Genomic DNA, 15,884 nt, shown 5'->3' with positions numbered 1-15,884 from the left:
TTCTGATAAGTGGCCTTTGTGTACCTTGTTCTAAATTAAAGCTTTGGGTTTTTTTATCGGTTAGGTGACATTTCAAAGCGTGATGATGAATGGCAATATGGCTACAACATCAATATGGTTCACTTTCACTTTTCTAGAATCAAATGTTTTAGGATAACTCGCAAAAATTATACAGAACAGTCCTGCCTAACAGCCAAATGCACTAGGTTTTGTCCTTTTAGTGTAGAAATATAGAAACAAATTAGAACCACAGAATCCCAATAACAATAAAGGCTGTACAGATTTACCAGTGTCAGAGACTTGAAATTACTAATGTCCTGCTTTTGTTGTTACCTGGCTTTATCCTGTGCTTTGAAAAGAAAAATTAATTTGCTTTTGAATTTGGAAATACAGTTGACTCACTGTTCTTCACCCTTGACACTGAGCAATATTAGGTGTATGGTATTGCTCACTGAAAAATAATAACAGAAGCTTGTGTGGGCTGTAATAGTATTTTGAATTACTACATGGCTCAATTTATTCGGCATGCATTTCATCTCTTACTCAGGGAGTTGTAGTGGGCTCGTTCTCCTTTTCTGGGGCTGGCTGAGGGGGAGTTGTGCCTTCCTGCATTTATAAAAGGCTGCAAGTAACACATGCCTAAAAAATGCATTTTATGTTATTGCTTTTAGTCTCAGATGAGAAATTTGCATATACTTCACATTAGTAGAGCTCAATGAAAATGCATTACTTTCAGTAAAACAATAAGTTTGTAGGAGTAGCAATGCCTGAAACAGACGTCAGTGGTAAAATCTTATTCATCTAGGACTTCTTGATTTATTGGGCTTCATTATATTACCAAGCAACACTACGGTACCACCATTTCATCATCAAGTACTTACAGTGAACGAGCACCTCACACCCCTGACGGTACATTTGTCTCTTTCCTTTCAGTTCGTTTTAAGTTACTGAGCAACAATCACCTTCAAATCCGCGGCATAAAGAAGACAGATGAGGGCCTGTATACCTGCGAGGGGCGCCTCGTGGTCCGCGGCGAGCTTGATCTGCGGGTCATCAAGGTCGTCGTGAATGGTTAGCCGTCTATTTGTCCTCTTTTCGCTTTTGTTCCTGTGTGCCTTGCTTTTGTGTGGCAGGTGTCCCATTATGCTTAAATAAGCCGTAGCTCCTTAGAGGCGAGCACACTGCGCCTCAATCTGGGAGCAGTTGCCAAGAGTAACAGTGTATCAAAGATGTTTCATGCTAATGAAGTCTCTTTCCTGCAACTTCTGAGCTTAGCAAATCAGGGTGCCTGAAATAAGTGTTCTGAATTTATCACAGTTTCTCTAATCCGTCCGTCCTGCTGTCGTTCTGTGAACTGCCTCTCTGTGACTTCGTACGTATCTTTCCACTAAATTTTTTTTCTTTCTCTGCATCTCAGTGCTTCCGACCATCAGGGTATGGCAGTCTGAGGTAAACGCCACAGCAGATGTTGGGCAGCCTGCCATGCTGACTTGCGCTGTTGATGGCTATCCTGAACCCATGGTGACCTGGACAAGGTAAAAACTAGATAAACAAATACTTTCAACACTTGGAGCAGCACAGGTCTGAACAAAGTCCTTCTGCTATTACTGTACACCATCTTCCTCCTGCGAGTCTAAAGTTAGCTGTTTTTATGTTTCACAGGAATGAAGTTGTTCTTGGGGCGGGAGAAAAGTACAGCTTCAATGAAGATGGTTCAGAAATGACAATAATGGATGTTACCAAACTGGATGAGGGAGATTACACCTGCATTGCCAAGAACAAGGCTGGGGAGAGTCAGCACGAGCTGAGCCTGAGAGTGTTTGGTGAGGAGCGGTGTTTGCTATACATACTGCAACTAAAATGACAAAAGAAAATCTTCCAAGTGTGTGGGAATGAGATATAAGTATATGTAGGCGGGGGAGGAACAATAGTAGGGTTACGTATCTGTTTTGTAAGGGATAGGAGATGAGGTGTTGTTTCAGTGTGGGTTGACATGCAAGGATGGAGCTTAAGGATTTATAGAGCTGGCCAGGTGGGATGGGCTCTGTTAAAGTCGGAATTTTTTTATTTCACTTTTACTCACTAGGCCATTGTTGCTGTTAGCATGTCATGTCAACAAAAATCATAATATTACAAAATATTAGAAAATTGATTTACATCCTACTGTGCAGCCTACGGTATATTAACATTAACAATAATCAGTGCAAGTACAACACATTTCTTTTAATGTGGAAGCTTTAATAATGCGTTGCACATATAAAAGCTGTTTATTATTGATTATCCTAATTTTTTTTATTAATCACTAATTACATTTAAACACAAAACAATATAGAATGTTGTGCAACAATAAAAGTGATGCAAATGAATCCTAGTATTATACCGAAGTAAGAACTAATGCATATCCTGACATTTCAGAAGTAGCTTTTCAATTGGCTTTGTTACAGCTGTGGCACCCTGCTGTGCTTTCAAGTTAGCTTAGGTGTGCTGTAACCTGACAGTTCACTCAACTGTAAACAAAATGAAAATCAGCTCCCTTGAAATGTGCTGAATAAATTATTGCCTAAATTAAGTTTGGGTGCATGTATGGTTATCATGGCTTTGTTACTGCTGGGACTGGGAAGGCTTAAGTACAGTTTTCCTGCCATAGAATTCCCTATTGCCTGTCAAGCCACTGATCCTCATCCTTCCTCTGAACTCATCCCAGATGCACAGAATAGCTTTTTCACTGCCACTTGCACTGCCAAACCACCTGGCTGCTCGTGTATGATTTTCCGTCTTTTATTCCCAGTCAAACCCAAGATCACATACATCGTAAACCAGAGCACATCAGAGATGGAGGAGCAGGTAACGCTTACCTGTGAAGCTTCAGGGGACCCAACACCAACCATCAGCTGGAGCTACGGTGAGCACGTCTTCACTGAAGGAGAGCAGGTAAAATCATGGACGACAGTAGTAGCTGAATATCTAAATCCTGTAGTGTGGTTGTTAAGGGGCCTGTGTCCTGCCAGCAGTTTTGCTAGAGATAATGACCTGCACCTGGCATAAGATGACAACATGTTATCTGTGTTTCATTGGCATAATATGCGTTAATGTTACCTCGAATGATATACCCTGAAAAAACACGATCCTATATCAAAGTAGATACTGAAAAATAAAGGCTGGTGGTTGGCCCTGATGACAGATCAAGATGCATATTCTTTTGCAGAATATATATATGCTTGTTACTTTTTATAGCATACTGTTGTAATACTTTTATAGCATACTTTTGTAATACTTGGGTGTGTGATCTGAAATTGGGGCACAGTAACTAATAACCACCAGGCAGAAAACACAAATCTGCGAGACACTGCTGGGAGAAGATTAGACTTCCTCTAACCTAAATGTAAGAGTTATATTAATCGTGAGCAGGTGGGAAACTCGTGAAGGTTCTCTGTGAAATGTCCTCACGATGTTAGGGGCCTATTAGCGGCGCCTGTAAGATGGTCCCAAGGAGGTTATGCAGTTAGTTGATGAACCACAGCCAGATGTCCACATAGTTGGCATCATGAACTGGTCTGAGTCTTCATGTTGAATAAGAACCTGAAGCATTTGTTCAAGCTTTTTCAATCACTCTCGCCATTATTCAGCCCATGCTCGTGATTAAAAAAGCTTTTTTTCTAAAATCGTACAAAAAGGCAACAGTGGACATCCTATTGCCATCTTTTAAATTTGCTTAGGCACTGCATTGGAGAACTAGCTTTTTTTACTTTCCATTCCATACATTTTACATTCATACGTTCTCTTGGTATTACAGTATCCTCAATAGTATTCCATGTGCAAAACCATCAAAATCAATGAATATTTCATTGGTATTCACATGCATTTACTGGCCACATGACCTGGCTCTTCAGGGTCGTGATGTCTTGCTACAGTTGAGAGGTAATGGGGGGTAAAATGCTTTAGAGGTATGCTGTAGTTCATGGAGAAATACTGGAGCCAGTCCATTACATGCACTACATTTTCTTCTTACAGGCACATCTAAACAGGATCTATCAGGTATGAAATCCGCGTGGCACAGAAATGTACCGGGGTAGTGTGGCAAAGTAAGGCCTCAGGATTTGACAACCCCCCCTCACTGAAATCAAATAAGAGCCCTTTTGACTGAAAATGTCCAAGTTGTTTCTTGAAAACCCAAAGGAATTAGCTCATCAGAGTTCATGAAATTGATTCAGCTGCTGCATGCTTTACCAATTTAGCCTGGAAACTTCACTGATCTTGTGATGGAAAGTATGTGGTGCTTATCTCACGAGATCAGGTGAAATTTGGTCAACAAGATAACTAAAGGGAGACATTTGGCCATTTCTGTGTCGCTGTTGCCTGATTCATTTCAAACTTTCCATTACAGCATGTTGTTGCCTGGATTTAAGCTCAGCTCAGTCTGTCTGTCATCTCCATAATATTGTAGATTGTCTAACATTTGCTGTGCTGTACGTCAGCATCACCTGGGAATTGAGGGTATTGTGTTCCATCTAAAATCTGCTTTTGAGTATCTCACTGCATAGAAGAAAGTGAACCTAGGAGTGTTTGAATAGTGAACACAGAGGTGGGCAGTGCAGAAGCGGGTTGTGCTGCAAGAAAAGGTCTAATGGGCATTTCTCCAACAGTGAAAACTCTGTTGTACTGTAACGGACATGAAACCATGCCGACCGCAGCACTGTGCACGGCGAGGAACGGAAACACGAACCGTTTACAGCCACCTGTCAAGACTACAGGACCGACTGTTTGATATTCAAAAACAGATTTTCAGTGGAGCCTCACTTCAAGTGCAGAGCACGCCGCCGCCTCATGATGCACATCCTGACAGGCCGATTTTTCTTTTTAACTCCACACACCTACAGTGGCAAGCGCTGCCTCGTTTTCTGCCTGAGTCTAAGTGGCAGCAGAACACTGAGCCTCAGCCCCCTATACACAGCCAGTGACGGTTCGGCTTCTTTTGTGGTCTAAATGCCATCATAACGGATGAGAGGAGACTCGCATTAACATACTGCAATAAAGCATTACCCACTCATTTTGTGCCACAGAGTTGCTGATGTGACGCATTCAGACGCGTCACATGGCACGTCACGTGACACACAGCTGTGCAGCGGTGACGGTGTGTTTTGCACTTGAGTCTGCAGTGTGCTCTGTGATCTGTGGCATATCTTCTTAGCTGTTCTCAAAGAAACGATTAGCAGCCCTACAGAAATTGTAGTGGACAGTAGGTGTAGACACTTTCCTCTACAAATCTGATCACCAGCAGGGGAAGTGATCGCCGGGGTTGGGCTTTAATTATTTCACGCAGCTGCTAATTGTTTAATTGTCTTGTTCTGCTTGTTCGCCTGATCTCAGCCTGTCATGTTGTCTGTAATCATCAAAACAGCTGTATTTCATCTAGGATGGGTGTGACAATTAAAACGACATTCATTTGGGATGGATATGGTGAACTGAAAAAAATAGGACTTTTATAGTGTTTCACTTTACAACTGTTGAAGGACTGAGACACGGTACTGAGAGTCTAGTACTGGTCAGAAAACCAGTAGAGATCTGTAACATTTTAAGTGAAATGTAACCAGGTGCATTTGCAGGTACTGTAAATTGATTCTGCATGAATCTTTAATTTCCTGGTAATCAAAAAATGATTTTATGTTTAGATTAACATTATGTTAATATTTAAAAAAAAAGTAATTGTCTTGGATTTGTCACAGAATATGACCTCATAAGAAAACACTGGCACATTTGATAGATGAGCTATTTCCCCGCCGGCATTACACCGTGAATCTGTTTGTTGCTGATTTTTCAGAAAGTCTTACGTACGAGTTTTTATGATTTATTATTCAGTCTGAATTCAGTAATAAGAAGGATACCAGCATTAAAAGCATCACAAACCGTTTCTTCTTTAAAGTGAGAGCACAGCCTCAAGCAATCCTAAAAAACTATACAAAATCCTGTCTGTTAGGGTTTATTAAAGGTGCCCTGTAGAGTAAACCAACAAGGTTTCTGGTAACATTTAGTGTTACACTGTAAAATGTGCTTGAGGTCTAGAAACTGTGTTCAATGCAATCACTTCCTTACAAAAGCTTTTGTGTTTTTATGTGGTGCTGGTACCTCCATCTATGCAGCAGTGAAATGCTGTGGATAGTAGTTAAACACTGCCCAGTGCACTGAAATGCTGTTATAGTCGGACAGAACAACCTCTTTCTCTCCAAATATTAGGTTAGTGTTTTATGTCCTACATTGTTTCGGGTACAGTCCACGTTCAGTCCTGTTAACAGTTGATATTCTCACTCACTCATTCACTCACTCGCTCATCTTCAAACCGCATAGTCCTCCTAAGGGTGGAGGTCACGCTGAAGCCCGTCCCAGCTGTCAGTTGGGTGAGAGGCGAGGTTCACCCTGGACGGGTCGCTGGGCCATCACAGAGCTGACATTCCCTGACAGGAAATCAGCTTGTCTGGCTTCTTTTCACTGTCCTCTCACTGTGATTTTTAGGTTTTAAAGGTTAACACAAGAAACTAATTCACCCTTTACAGTATAACCCTTTGTCAGGGCACAGAGACACTGTTTGAGATCCCCAAGTAAAGAGAGAATGTGAGGGTTGAAGGAGATTACTGTATCAGTAGAACGCTATGGTAGTGTAAACGGCCACATAGAGTAAAAGGAGTGGATTCAAAGAAAGTTACATGTAGAAGTGTAAGAAAAATTTCAATCATTGCTTGTCAACTTTTTTTGTGTGGTTTCTTGGCTGTTTCAATCCTCAGAATTAATTTGCCGCCAGTCTTTTTAGATAAGTGTGTCTGTTTAATAAGTGAAAATGGAAATGAAGCGTTTATCCACGCTTTGTACATTATCTTCATAATGAATGTGTTTGTTATTTGAATATATATGAATTATTTAGCTTGATGCACATACAGTCGGTTTCCAAGCTCCAATTATGTGGGAGCGTTTTTGACAGAAGTGTTAGTGAGACGCAACATTTACAAAACGCAAAGCACATTGAAGTTTGTGGATTGGGTGACAGAACCTCCACTCTAATCTGTTTTTGTAAAATAACACGTGAGTGCAGGAGGCAGATCTGTTTGTCAGGCCTGCACCCGTCTACCATGCAGGTCGTCACGTAGACGTCCAGACACAGGAAAAAGCAACACATGATTATCTGAAAGGTAATGACTTGATTAAACAAATCTGTGTAATTAATGTTGTGTGGCAGCAGTGCAGGCAGGGCATCTCAAACAGACTGAATGTCAGTGCAGAGGGAGTGTTGTTTCCTCCAAACACGAGGCCACTCATTTACAGCCCCCCTGCCAGCGCACCATGTACCATGATGTGAGGGGTTTCTCCACGCAAACGCTGCTTCCTCGTGTCCCGGCAGAGCTTCCTGGTCACAGCGGTCCACCGTAATGGGCAGTGACAGTGTGCATATTCAGCCTGACGTCAGCCAGCGGCTGCAGCAGCGCCCCGGTTCCTCACGGTTCTCATTCTGTTCTACACCCCTCACTTTGACGTCGCAATTTAAGTCGGAACAAAGAGCGAGAACAATTTCCTGTGAAGGGGAGCTACGATGGGCTGTGACAAAAGCGAAGTCCCGAGGGGTCCGTCACCATATTGTTCTGCGCATTGGTGATGCGATTGTGTCCTGGTGTCTTCCATTTTGCAAACTAACATCTGCTGTTGTTCCTTGTCCCTTTGTCTTAAACAAATGCCTGTCACAGATATGACAGTGATACTTGTCAGCGCACTCGCTGCAGAGGCGGCACGGCGAGCCGGCGTGGATGAGGTGGCCATGTTCCACACTATTAGGTTGTCTGTTTTAATTGGACGACGCTCTTTCTCAGCACAGCGGTGACACGCAGCCAACTCCTGTTTGTAATAATGCGTGTTGCATTGTGTCAGTACAGGACTTAAAAGGCTTCTTACAGCACATTAATCCGACGTACATTTGCATATGTTTTGGTTCTTAGCTTCTTTTTTGACTTATTTTCCTAGTAGTTATAATTCAGCCTCTTGAATTCCAACACACCATATGTTCAGTGTTATTTCAAAGCCCCCTCTGTGTCATTAGGAGAGAAGGTTGCTTTTAAATGTGAAATTACTGATGGTTTGATTTGCTGTTTCACCCTCTAATTATTCCAGCAAATTGCTTTCATTTACTTGACATTTTCTTACTGTTGCACCTGATGAAATGGCTGTTTATCATTTTGCTTTTTACGCTTCAGTGCCTTTTCGCTTGGTGGGCCATCACATCCCATTGTCATGCTGAACGTTTTCTCCTCGGCATCATGAAATCCACAGAGCATGCTTTTCAAGCAGCTTTACTGTCTCGTGGGCATTGTGGTGGTTGTGATTTAACTTGTTACAGCATGTTGTATAGGAAAATTAAAAGGCTGTGTTTGCTTGTTTACAGTATCTCTCAGAACATGACATTTGGTTTTCATTTTCTCAGTTAATCAACCTTTTCTGAATAAATGTTGAACTTGTAGTAAAACTACAGGTCAAAGGCGCTTATGGATTATGTGCATGACATGGATGTGAGACCTGAACCTGAGACCTATGATGCTCACTTCATCATTGTATTGAGGGCCCATAATAACAACAATGCAGAATAACACAGCCCCAGGTGTTATTTGAAGTCATATAGTGACATAAAGTCTTTGGTGCCTTGATGTCTGGCAGAATGAAGTCACATCTGTGTCAGCTTTGCACAAGGCAACAATGAGAAACCACTTTTCCGACAGTAGGGCATTATGAGCCAACACAGGTCACCTGGAAACAAAGAATTTTTCCAGTAGTGTAGTAGAAGCTATAATAAAGGTGTTTGCTATAAAACTGCAGATGCACATTCAGAGACGCAGCAAGAGCCTCTCAATGACAGTTAAACGCGCTAAGCCTCCTAAATAGTTTGTGAGTCAATAATTGCAGCGCTGCCTCTACCAACGAGGCCGACATATCTCTGTTGTTGTAGTAGTGTAATGGAATCACATTTTACTGATAAACCAAATAACCTCTGTATCAGTTAGCATCCATGCTGTCATGGCGTCTACTTGTCTTCAGCTTAGAGCAGCCTTGTTCCAGTGAGTAGAACAGGAAATAACACCTCGCATTTTGTTGTCACATAAAAGGTGTCTTTGAAAGAGAAATGTTTTCTTTTGTACTGCCAGATTTTTTTTAACAAAATCAGACTTTTAGCTCAGGTACTATGGATGAATGCAAAATAAACTGGGCACTTAATGCTTACATGCCGTGTGCAGCATCCCGGCTTTGCCTGAATAACGATTGCTTTCTAAGAAATGCTTTGCCTTTTTGTTTGTTGTTCTGTCTCTGTTCTCTGCAGGCATCATGGACTCGGCCCGAGCAGCACAAGGTATTCTAAATGCATGACTTCTTCCCTACACCCATCCATCTTTCATGTCAGGGGAGTCTAATTCAATTCAATCTATATCTGGATAGATGCAGATCAAAATTCATGATCAAAAAGGCTCAGGGGAGAGAATATGTCTGAGAAATACTCAGCATCCAAAAAGGGCCAGTGCAAGATTGTCTTTGTTTTCCAAGCTTTTAATTACACGTGTTTACACCACAGAATAGTATAAAAAGACATGCACTGCACCTGCTCAATTTATTTTAGTGATTGCTATTGGATTGGATTGGACACATGATGCTATTAAATGCACTTGCGTAACCAGTTTCTCCCATCTCAGTTCTCCCATCTACATTTCCAGACCTTGACTTTGGAAAATAAGTTTCTATAGTTCTAATTCACGCGATGAAACCAAAAGACGGCTTCGTGCAGCAGCCCAGGGTATTGGAGCCAGGCACTGTTTCTGGAGGAAAAGTGAAAATTGGCAAGACAGCAAACAGCCCACATGAGCTTTTTTTACTTCAGTATCAAATGTGTGTTTTACATACAGTATGTGAGAGAACTGGCACAAGTCCCACATTGTCACTAACAAAGCTGAGAGCACTACACTGAAGGGCAAATTGCCTTTGGCTCCTCTCATGACGTGTGTGGCCAGTGATTGGTTCATCGCTCCATTAGGTACCATATCAGACAGTGGGATTTCCATTGTTATTTTGACTCCTTACAAGGAAGTGAACATATTTTTAGTCCCTTTACTCCTTAAAATAGTCTCAATCAGTCATTTTCTTCTTTCACTTCTTTGTGTATCAGCTGTGAGAATGGGTATTTTTACGCATATTGTCACATATCAGTGAGTGCATGTGAGGTGTAATGTACAGTATTAACACCCCTGATAACACAAGACTGAGAAACTTGATTGCGTGACTACAGAACCCTTCTCATCAGGTTCCTGGAAACAGGTTTGTGAATGGTTGCATCAACAGCAGACAGTTTACTGTAGTTGTGGTTGAGGATAAGTGCAAGCGATTATTTTAGTGATCTACTGTAGTGATAGTGATTGGCTGTCAAGTGGCTCTGCAAAAGCCAACAGTGATTCTTAGCTGTTTTATAGAGACAAAGAAAACTCCCAGAAAAGACCCCTTATTCATAAACCAGGAGCACAAACCATATCTTAGACAAACATTTGTAGGGATGTGCAGTGATTTATGACATTGAAGTCTTTCTGTGCTTAGAACTGATCAGTGTGTATCTTTCAGAGACCAGGGGGAGGGGAATGAGCATGCTGAGCATGTTTGTTGCAAATGCAGGGCAGCTGAGCAGTTCATTTGACACAGTGTGGAAGGGCAGGTACATTGGTATGCTGGACCAGCGAGGATTTGGAGAGACATGAGTTTAACATGTCCTTAGTGGATTCTCAATTTTATGCTCTGATGTTTCTCTCTTTAAAGAAACTACCCAGCTCGACTGTCAGCGTGGTTTGAGCTAATAGAGGAGCTTATTTCTGAATGTTTTTACTCTTCTTCCTTATCTCTTAAACCAGGTTTACACACAGACATGTACAGAGCTTTTGTAGCTATTCATACAAGTCAGCGACTCTGGTGCATTATGCGTTAATACTAAAATCCATTGAAAGAAACATAAATGAATCATATAACTGCAGTGAACACACAGTTCTGCTTTGTTAGATAGCCACATTTGCTATGTGCCTCATACTGTAATTAAAGACTTGCTGAGCCCCTTGTGTGTTAGTTTGGTGAGACCTTTGAAGCTGCATTGTTCTGAAATCATGAGAATAAAATTAAAAAAAGGAATTTCATATCTAAGCCCATCCACTAACACGGACCTTGTAGTTCCACAAAGTGCAGCAATGTTGCACAGATGCAGGAGTCAGTGATAGTACCACAGGGGTCAGGAAAGAACAGTTGCTGCACAGGGGTCAAAATGAAAGGGTAGCATGTTATGTAAGCGTCTCCCTGGGCCTGCTACCCACCATGCATAATGAATGCTGCAGACATGCTCCGTCTATTGAATTTGAATACAAATAATGAGGTTTTCTCTTACATGGCTGCCACAGAATGGGGCCCCAACACAATGTGTGTAAAAGCATCCATGCCATTGTTTGGCTAGCAGCTGGGCTCATAGCGATGAAAACGCAAACACACAACATGAACACCTCACTGAGACTGTAAACGGTTGTGGTTCTAAGACTCCAACCTGTTCTTCAATGACAGCAAATAATGGTTGAGAATCCGTCTAAAAGAGTGTTTTTTACTGGTAATACCCTGGTGGAGGAGTAATTCAGTCTGTCTGAAACTATACACCAGTAACAGTTTAGTATCACATTGCAGCAGCAATCACAACAACACAGAGCTGTTGACCTTAAGGCCAGGGAGCTGCTTGTGATGGGATATTGTAACAGTGCCGGTCAGATTCCATTTGATGAAAGAGCTTTAAGATCATTTACACAGTATTTCCTTGATGATTAAATACTAAAATGTAAGCCTTGATGTCTTCATTGCAATGGACTTGTTCTCAAAATATTTTAGTCATTAATTAAATTAGGATTCTTACTGAAAGACAGTCAATGTGTTAAAAATGAATGTGAGGTGTGCTGTCTAGGTTAGGGCTCCGCTGTGTAGCATAATGCATCAGCATATTTCACAAGCTGCAAAGCATTCCGTGTAAAAGCTGTAGATGGATTCTAGTGCCTTCTGTCATCAATTATTGATGAACTCCCCTCTGCTGTCAACCGTGTCCTTATGTTATAGAGCAGCGTGTACCGGCTCCATTAATGTAATGTCTGTTCTGCTCGTTAAGGAACTGCTCAAAGATCTTTTTTTTTTTTCAGGTCAAGTGTGGAAAAAATAACTGGTGTGTTTTTCATGAACCGAGTCATTTCCTGCTCCCATTTAGAGTTTGGATGGGAATGTGGTGGTGAGGAGCGATGCTCGCGTGTCCTCCCTCACGCTGAAGTACGTGAAGTACACGGACGCGGGTCAGTACCTGTGCACGGCGCGCAGTGCTATAGGAGAGGATGAGCAACCGGTATATCTGGAAGTCCGCTGTAAGTAGCTCCTCTGGTTAATAATGTGTAAAGCCTGACAAGACTGAGCTGAGGTAAAACTACAGAGTTTTCATTAAAGCCATACATTTTCCCTCTAGATGCCCCTAAGATACACGGATCAGTGGCAGTGTATACCTGGGAGGAAAACGCAGTGAATATCAGCTGTGAGGTCAAGGCTCATCCCAGTGAAGTGTTTATTGTTTGGCTGAGAGATGGACTGCAGCTCCCAAACTCCAACACCACGAACATAAAGATCTTCAGAGCCGCCGCTGCCAGCTACCTGCAGGTTACTCTACACACACCATATACAGTACATGAAGTCCTTCCACATGCGTATACACAGGCACAGTTTCAACTGCATCAACATTGCATGAGCATAAACTTGACTTGGAAGAGTTTTCTTTCAGCTCTATTGTGAAAAGACCTCTGAATGAATAATTCAGCAGCAGGAAAGCTCACAGCAACAAATAAAAATAGGCTAATGGACAAAGAAAAAGGTCACCTTCAAAAAGGTTGACACACACATTCGTTTGTCTGCTTGGTTCAGTGTCCTTCATACAGTCATAGTATATTTTTTGCCTTCTTCCTCCTTCAGATAACCCCAGAGTCTGAAAATGATTTTGGGAGCTATAACTGCACCGCCTCAAACGAGATGGGGACAGAATCAAAGGAGTTCGTCCTCATTCAGGCTGGTCAGTGCCATTCAGGATTCTGTCTTGTATTCACAGTGATTGTTGCTGCTTCTTCAACATTACAGGTATCGGTATTGAAGCATTGCTAATGATAGGAAGCCTAAATGGGTTACTCCATGATAACAAGCAAGTCATGCAAAATTTCTTCAAACCAAAATACAGTGGTCAGAGCAGTGTTTGTTTAAATGGATAGATTAAAAGGTAGTAAAACTGACTTCTGACTGGGATGTATATTTTGGGTGAAAAGCTTGTCACATGGCAGGATTAATTGGCTGCCTAGTGTTCAGTCTTTAGATATATATCTAATAAAGGATATATTTAGTGTGAAATTAGCATTTGAATGTTTCCTTTCATAATTTTTATTTTTATTAGTGTGTAAATTCCGTGGGAGAACTTGAGAAATAAAGCCCGTAAGCCATAGATTTCGGTGAGCCTTGCTGGTTTTCCACATGAAGCAGTTGTCTCTGTATTTCAGATCCATTATGAGCTGTGAGCTGCTCCTGTTGGAGCAATGGAACAATGGCGTGAGAGTGTTGGCGTGCCGCAGACTTACACTTTCTGTTGTAATCACGCTGCATGTCTTCCATTCTTCCAGAGGTGCCATCGGCTCCATCCATCAGCGAGGTGAGGCCCTTTTCCACCACGGCACAGATTCAGTTTGAGGAGCCCGAAGCCACTGGAGGTGTTCCCGTTCTGAAATACAGAGTGGAGTGGAGGATGCAGGGCAGGGTCAGCTGGGCGCACAGGGTCTACGACGCCTACGAGGACGGTAGGGACACATTAACATGAGCCATCACTGCTGATGTGAGGTCATGTGGGATTGTTTGAAAATCATGAAATAGACAAAACAGTTTAACTATTAATAGCCATAATCAGCCAGATGAAGAAGGTCATCCTCCTAAATGAATGTGTCATCCAGACTGGAGGAGGCCTTTAAAACAGCTGTCATTTATTTTTGTTTGCCTTTCAAACCAGGTCTAAACAGATTTGTCAAACTGAGCCAAAATAATTTACTTGTGAGTGATTTAATTATGAGCGTGTTGTTGGAACCCAGGATGTGTTTGCTTTGCTGCTAATGAAAATGATCAAGGTGTTCTCAACTGGGATCACGCTGCCTCTAATATATTGTAACAGGCTCAGCCGGCGAGGTAACCATCACGGGGCTGAAGCCAGAGACCAGGTACGAGGTGAAGTTGTCGGCCATCAACGGCAAGGGCCAAGGTGAAAATAGCCCCTCTGAGTTCTTCAAGACGGAGCCTGTCCGTAAGTTACTCACCAGCATCGAGACCCAAATGCCTCCAATAGCAGCTTTGTAGCTTGAAGTCTGTCGTCTTCCATGTTTTTATAGTTTTATTATTTGTCCAGGAGGGAAATTGTCAACATGAACTAAGTCACCGAATTAACTCAAGGAGGTTTGTGGTCCTTCAACGGAGGGACTTAAACATGTTGAGGATTCGGGAATTCTTATTAGGTTCAACTAGTTCAACACCTTTTTACACATTAGACTGTGTTAACTGATCTGATTCACAGCCACTTTACACAGTATTCCAAAATGTCCATTATTAAGCAGCACCAGCGTGTGTGGTCTGATGCAGTTAGTGAGTTTTTAGCCCCCTCTGTTGGTTGAGGATTCATATTTCTTAAGGAACCAATGCTGCCCCCTGTTGGCCTCACAACGGATGTGTTCACCCATATTTATTTTTTATGCAGCTGCTCATTGTCAGCTTGTTGATCATTTTTACAAATTTTGACGTCTTTTAAATCAGCTTTATACATTCTTCTGCTCTGTTCAATTTGCACTTCAGTTTAAAAAGTTGTAATCTACACTACAACTGCTACACGTGACACTTGCACTCACTAGTCCAGACCAAAGAACACACTAGATGTTCATAAACTCTGCCATAAATGAGACTTAACAAACTCTCAGGTGAACTGTCATTTTCTGAGGGTTATTCACACAAACAAGTGGTTCTGATTACCTGACTTCTCTTTTATGTCTCTAGATGGTAGTTTTCATTTGTTCACTGAAGACACAGGTTTGTCTGTAGTGAGGACCATAGATTAGTTTTCACTGCTCTAGGTGTTTCTTCCCCTACAGGATAACCCCATCACCCGCACCATTAGCTAGCACATGAGCATTCATGACCTGCTATGATCAGCCCAAACCCCTCACCTCTAAATGACATTTACATTTTTCCTCTTTTGCATTAATTGGCTTCATGGCATTATTACAAAGTAATGCCAAATCTCTGTGTTTCAAGAGCTGCATATTTTTCCTCTGGCTCAAGCTGTTTGATGTAATTTGTGAGTGTTTACGTTCGGATTAAGCCCATCAGCAGGCATTAATCAGTCGACTTGCAAATTATAACGTCTGTCTCTAAAGTCAAGAGGATAAAGATGCTTTAGAGGTTCTCTGCACATTTAAACTTGAGCACCCAACAGAGGCATTTCTGCTTCCTTCTGTGTTTATTAATTTTCGTGTCCAGCTCAGTTACTGTAAGTCTTTTTATTCGTCCTCTTCCTGTACCTGTGTTTTGTCTGTCTGCTGTGTCTTCCATGTTCTTCCTTCTTCTCAAACGACTCGTGTCATTTCATGTGACTTGCATGGTGCTGATGGCCCCCTCTACTAAGCAGAAGGTAAATTAATGTAGAGGCATTTAGAAAGAAGATTTCTAACTGTAACTGGAGACCCCGCAGTTAAAAACACATTAATATGCCCTCATATACAGCAAGGCGCAAGAGTTAGGATCCCTTC

At 41.9% G+C, this 15,884-nt stretch overlaps 1 protein-coding gene and 1 long non-coding RNA gene across 16 annotated transcripts in view; one reads left to right on the top strand and one right to left on the bottom strand.

Annotated features, from left to right (window-relative positions):
- Positions 1 to 15,884, top strand: part of ncam1b (neural cell adhesion molecule 1b) — a 62,373-nt gene that overhangs the window by 35,777 nt on the left and 10,712 nt on the right. For 5 of the 15 annotated variants that reach the window (XM_055514288.1, XM_029171423.3, XM_055514293.1 and 2 more), the window contains exons 5-16: positions 934 to 1,071; positions 1,418 to 1,535; positions 1,663 to 1,823; positions 2,789 to 2,931; positions 4,012 to 4,035; positions 9,347 to 9,376; positions 12,287 to 12,437; positions 12,536 to 12,723; positions 13,033 to 13,129; positions 13,725 to 13,898; positions 14,264 to 14,392; positions 15,133 to 15,165. In XM_055514288.1, the coding sequence (XP_055370263.1) occupies positions 934 to 1,071; positions 1,418 to 1,535; positions 1,663 to 1,823; positions 2,789 to 2,931; positions 4,012 to 4,035; positions 9,347 to 9,376; positions 12,287 to 12,437; positions 12,536 to 12,723; positions 13,033 to 13,129; positions 13,725 to 13,898; positions 14,264 to 14,392; positions 15,133 to 15,165 (1,386 nt within the window). The remainder of the gene's footprint in view (positions 1 to 933; positions 1,072 to 1,417; positions 1,536 to 1,662; positions 1,824 to 2,788; positions 2,932 to 4,011; positions 4,036 to 9,346; positions 9,377 to 12,286; positions 12,438 to 12,535; positions 12,724 to 13,032; positions 13,130 to 13,724; positions 13,899 to 14,263; positions 14,393 to 15,132; positions 15,166 to 15,884) is intronic. The other 10 variants (XM_029171436.3, XM_029171437.3, XM_029171440.3 and 7 more) reach the window with 5 other exon arrangements.
- LOC114868094 (uncharacterized) lies at positions 2,788 to 13,818 on the bottom strand. The gene is made up of 2 exons (XR_003787981.3): positions 13,683 to 13,818; positions 2,788 to 3,036 (listed from the first exon to the last, which is right to left on the bottom strand). It is a non-coding gene; the product is annotated as an uncharacterized LOC114868094 (long non-coding RNA).

This window comes from Betta splendens, chromosome 13, assembly GCF_900634795.4.
Source record: "Betta splendens chromosome 13, fBetSpl5.4, whole genome shotgun sequence".
NCBI lineage: Eukaryota > Metazoa > Chordata > Actinopteri > Anabantiformes > Osphronemidae > Betta > Betta splendens.
This window is presented reverse-complemented; position numbering and strand designations above follow the sequence as displayed.